The sequence below is a fragment of the Apis dorsata genome, unplaced genomic scaffold, assembly GCF_000469605.1.
Source record: "Apis dorsata unplaced genomic scaffold, Apis dorsata 1.3 scaffold_32, whole genome shotgun sequence".
Lineage (NCBI taxonomy): Eukaryota > Metazoa > Arthropoda > Insecta > Hymenoptera > Apidae > Apis > Apis dorsata.
Window position 1 is genome coordinate 1,255,467 of NW_006263334.1, and position 5,792 is coordinate 1,261,258.

Consider the following 5,792-nt stretch of genomic DNA (forward strand, 5'->3'; position numbering starts at 1 on the left):
GTTGGCAGCTTTTACGCTTCTGTACGGCGCGCCACGGATGGGGCGGGAAAAAATCGGGAGGCGAGGAGAAGGGAACCGGTGTTGGATACACGTCACGGGGTGGTGATATGATTCTTCAGTTTAAGTAAAAAATGAACAGGACGACTTGTATCTTTACGAAAAACAATGGTAAAGAGGGACGTTATGGAAAATCATTTCTTCGTCGCTATATATTTGCTTTTAATTTTGTAAATGGGAAACGCGGTTTCGAGGAAAAGATGTTTTCTTATTAAAATTAATGCAGCATATATTTTCCATATTCAAGTGAAGGATGGAAATCATTTCTTCGTCATTGCTGATGGAATATTCGCTTTTAATTCTGAATCTGGTAAATGCGGTTTCGAGGAAAAAATGATTTCTTTTACGAATTACTTATAAAATTAACCCGGCGGAAAGACAATGTCTTTCCGTTCATTTTCCATATTCAAGGTAAATTTCAAGGTAAAAGAAGAATTTCTAATTTTCTGTGAAGAACAAGAATTCTCGACGCGTTTATCGAAAGAACAGAGATATCTTATTACTCCCTTCGAAGGAACGGACGTAAAGCGACACTCGGATCGATAATATAAGAGATACAAAAGGTTCGTGTCCGCAATGGCATTAAATCGAGGAGAAGGATGGAATCGAGGGAGTAAATCATTGGCGAATGGTGCCGCGCGTTAAGTAGAAAACGCGGTCCCCGTAAATGGCAGTCCGCGGCTCCTAATACGGAACAATTACACGAAGATTTCAAGGAATAGACGCGCCTACACTTTCCCGTGTCTCATTCTTTTTCACAAAGATTTTTTTCACCCTATTCCACGCGATTTACCACCCGTTCGAACGTTTCTCTTACCTTGGACACGAGCGAACACGTAGCAACATCGTACCGTACCGCGATAATAAAGCGAAATTTTGCAATTCCCTCCGATAATAACGGGCAACGATTTCTTTAGATCCATACCCATCTGGTGAACGGTAGACCCGGTGCCCTGAATCACAGCACAACGCTACAGGAATTCACGCAGGCGAGATACGTACGGCTTCGTCTTCAGGGCGTTCGACGTAACGGAGAGACGATCGCTGACAAAAGGCGCGCTTTCTACTCGATCAAGGAGATCAACGTCGGCGGAAGATGCCTGTGTTCCGGCCACGCTGGCAGATGTCGCTACAGCGTCCAACACGGGGTGAGTCTCCTTTGGAGAATGCTTTTGTTTCAGAAATTTCAATTTTTGTTTTCTCTTGTGATCGAAGTTTATCGTTAACCCTCATCCGTCCCTCATTTTCTTAAACATCAACGAAATGAAAAGATGAGCGATTAATTTTATTAATTACTTTGTGGAAAATAAAGAGATAAATATATTTTACTCGAGTTTTTCCAAGATATCGAATTTTGATTCGCATATTTTGATCAAAGTTATAAATATTTAATTGTAATCCGAAGAGATTGTGCAATATACAATTGTGCAACACGTGCAAAGGATCTAATAAAACGTAATGTATTAGATTGATCTTTTGTCTTTTCTGCAACAAATGTTACATATTTTTACCATTAGCAATACTAAACGTGTACGTTTCATTTTAAGAAAATGAAAAGTCAAAGCCTCGGATTAATTTTTCTATAAATAACGGAATAACGTCGTGTTTTTGATGTGAAAACTCTGACACGAAATACGGATGGGAGTTGATAATAATATCGTGTGATTTTCATAACTAACCGTGTATTTTACTTATTTTATTGAAAGTAAATCAGATGTCAATAATATGTAATTTTTGTAACACTTGTGTTTTGTAATTTGTCAACGCGTGTATTCAGTTTGTTGAATCGTGTACGCACGCGAGAGTAACGATAATTACGTTACATTAAATATATTTGATACGAATTTTATGCCTTTTACGCGTTATCTCGAGGCGAGAGTTACGAGCCCTATAATTCACACGTTTGACTCGTTTTAAATTAAAAGTCGTAAAATTCACACATTGACTCCGGATGAACGTTACAAGTTCTGCAATTAACACTACCACGTTCGACACGAGCGTTGCGATATTTCCCATCGAGGAATCACAACCTGATTCCTCCTCTCTCAACCAATATTGTGAACGTTTATTAAACACACGCTGCAAATTCAATAGAGCTTTTAATTAGAAAGTCTGTCATCGTTATTTGAACACATATATTCGCCTATTAAGAGACGACAATTTCCAATATGAAAATATTCATTGTAATTTATTCCTCTTGACTTCTTCTGCAAATATTACAATATTACAATATATTCCCCTTTGCTAATAAATATATCTAACTTAGGTTTAGTGTCAACGATATATTTATTTTCATATCCACTCTAATTTTATTCCATATTAAAGAAGAGAATAAATAATCCTCGAAGAGAGTACTTAAAATCTTAATCGAACGATTCATCGTTGCAAGAGATAAAAGTTAACTCTATGAAAATTTTAACTCGTTAAAAATTTCGAACTAAAAGTTACTTCAAGTAATTATTAAGATGCTCGAATAACGAATAATTTATTATTGTTACGTCTCGAAAAATTATCGAAGGAAGTTCAACTATTAAATTTTGCCCATCACCGGCCACTAGAGAGCGAAACGGTCGTCGCGCGTTTCCATTTCCTTTCGGACAGTTTCCTCTCTAAAGTTAGACCGGGAATAATCTGCGATTCGAAGGAGCCGGCCACCGAGGTCCAGGAAATAAATCTGTCGGAAATGCCATAAACTTGTCAGACCTTTGTCTACCGTCGCTACTAATGGCAGGATCGCCTTCGTTTCCAGTTCGTTCCCCCGTTAGAGATTGGCCACAGCTACAACTACCCCACGTTCCCCGGTTTCTTGTATCGTGGTGGACCGAGAACCAAATTTTTCGGACGTCGTTTTAACTTTTTTCTTTTTTCTTTTCGTATTCTCGCTAATGAGAGGTAAAACGTTACAAGGAAGAAAGAACGGAAAGAAAGAAGGATTTGGGTTGTTTCAAGATTCACGATCATTCTCAGTTTCGAGATATCTCGAAATCGATTTTCTTCCTATCCTATATATAAGCATAATTTCACAGTTTTCCTCGAGAAAGAGAGCTTACGTAACAACTGTCCGCGAAGATTAATCATTCTCATGGGAAACTCATACAAAGTCAATATAATAATAAGAGTCTCGCGTGTTATTAATATACAGCAATAATAGTCTCACTCGTTTCAATCTTCTTCGAGTATCGTTGTTAATCATATTGTATTGCGAGATATCGTTCTGCGCATTAATCATTTCCTCGCGTTTTGTGGGAAAAAATTGGAAAAATCGTTTCTCAAAGGAAATGACAATCGTTTTATCGAACCTCTCGATAAAACGAGTGTTTTAAATCGCGAAAATTTATTCGTACATGTGATGAGCCAATAACGAAATGGACGGATCATCAATCAAAATCGATTCACGATCGAAGGTTCTTCACCTTTGGATTCGATTAGAATCGAGTTTTGGCGTTGCTCTCCGTAAATTGAATTAATGTTTTTTTGGAGAGGCACGCCGTCCACGATATCTCGATCGCATTGCTTGAATACGAAACGGTTGGTCTGCAAGCATCCGAGATATTCCCCTCTTTACGTCTCAATTAAATTATCATCGTCCGTCGTACAATCCTTCGCTCTTTCCCTCTCCCTCGAGCGTTTCAATATTTCTCCATGTTTTGATTAATCGTTGGTTGGCAAGAGAGAGAAAAAAAAAAAGAAAAGAAAAACGATCGTTGGATCGGTGGCAATTTAAAGTAAAAAAAAAAAATCGTGGAATCATTCTCGATTATCGTATTATTGCGGCGCGCAACTGACGTTAATTAAAGCCTCGGTGCATCGATCTCACTAAATCATACGATAACGTTTCATTGAAGTAGCCAGTCGTTAACCGTTTCCCCCGGGAGGGAGGGGAATATCGTCGTCTATTCTGTGTGGTGAATGGCAATGGTCATTAATGGAAACACAATGAGGCCTGTGATGCGTGGTGAAAAAAGGAAAAAAGGAAAAAAAGAAAAAGTGTGAGTTACGATTCACCAGCTCCCATCTGGTGCTGAGAATATCTGCCGAGTTACCGTACAAACACGTCTCGTAAAGCGTTATCGCTTTATGGGTTCGTAATATCGCTCGTAGTGTACGATCGTTCTTCACAATGGATCTTTAATAATTTATTGAGATGAATCGCGTACTCTCGGAATGGAAATTCTTTCATCTTCGATTCAATTTGTAATTTATTTATTTATATTTTTCCCACATGGTCGTCTAATAATATAATTTTGATAATGGAGAAGGATTGGAAAAATTTCTTATTATATTCGATGTAAAAGAAAAAAAGAATCTTATATTTTCTTTTTTTTTTTTTTTTTTTGAAACGATAAAAAAAGAAGCGCGGTCGATAAATTTAAACAGGGAAAACACAGAGGGTTAAACTCAACGCTGATGGTCCCTCTTAGAAGCGTTCAAACTGCTCGATATTATTTACTATATCGTGATAATAATGTAACTCTACCTGAACTGACACTCACAACTTAAATTACCAAAAATATCTTCTTTCGATATTTTATCCAAATTCAAATATTTATCATAAAAATCATCTCATCAACGTCTCCTATCCTTCATCGAGGGTTCAAAGATAGAAAGCGCAACAAAATATTCGAGATCGAAATTTTAAAAAAATTTCATTCTGCCGTAAACGGTTGCGCGGTTTCGTCGATCGAAAGAGAGGCGAAATTCGCGGCTCGCTTGGAAAACGCGAAACGAAAAGCTCGATCGCATTTGGCCGGCGAACAAAATGGAGCCGCGTGCGAATTAATGCGGCCGATAACAGGGAGCCGGTTATCTTAACGCTCGTAAATAAATTTCGAAACGTCGGAAAGAGGAGGAGGGCGTGCGCACCGAGAGGCGGAGGGAGCAATACCGGATATCTGTATCGCGGGATGCAATAAAGAAGCATCTCGGCTTGGCCGTGTCGCGCTTTTGCAAAGCATGATATCCATTACGTCTTCCGTGTTAATTGATTCTCGATGGAAGTGAGGCTCCGTTGGAAACCGGAAGCGCGGTATCACGGGGTTCACGTCCATTTTGTTTCTTTTTTCCATTCAGATTAATCGTGAACGGGGCGTTCGTTCCTTGGAAACGATGCGATTACCATGTAATTATTTTCTCCGAGGATTGTTATCGTTGTATGCGGAATATTCTGTCTTTTCTTTTCTTTTCTTTTTTTTTTTTTCTAGAAACATCGTTATTGGATTAATTGATTGCACGTGTATGCATAAAATAATTGCATAGAATAATTCAAAGTATCAATCAAGATAGGAGACGTTGATTTTTTTTTCACGTCAAATATTAATATACTTTTTTTTTTAATAACGGATGAATATAATGTATTAATATAAAAAAAAGAGGTGAATATTTGAAAAAAAAAATTGATCTAAGCTTGGTATTGGACGATTCTTCTCTATTCAGAATTTTTCTGAATCGAGAAAAATAACGTTTTTAAAACAACCCGTGGCGGATAATTTGACGTGTGAGATAAACATATGGAAGTATCTTTAATGCAAGTAAATAAAAAAATTGGAACACAATATGCGTCGCATATGCGTGACGCTTGGTAGCCAATAAAGGGTTAAACTTTTTTTACCGATTCATCACGAAGCAATATAATTTCATACATCTCTTTTTCAAATATTCCAACGAGTACATCATTTATCGTGTTTTATTTGCCATTTTATATATTAAAAAAAAAAAAAAAGAAAGAAAGAAAAAAA

General features: G+C 37.4%; 1 protein-coding gene across 1 annotated transcript in view; it reads left to right on the forward strand.

The window, feature by feature from the left end:
• The window catches only part of LOC102677316 (laminin subunit alpha-1), a 155,899-nt gene that overhangs the window by 52,324 nt on the left and 97,783 nt on the right, over positions 1–5,792 (forward strand). Inside the window, exon 4 of the mRNA XM_031512032.1 lies at positions 975–1,205. Within this exon, the coding sequence (XP_031367892.1) occupies positions 975–1,205 (231 nt within the window). The remainder of the gene's footprint in view (positions 1–974; positions 1,206–5,792) is intronic.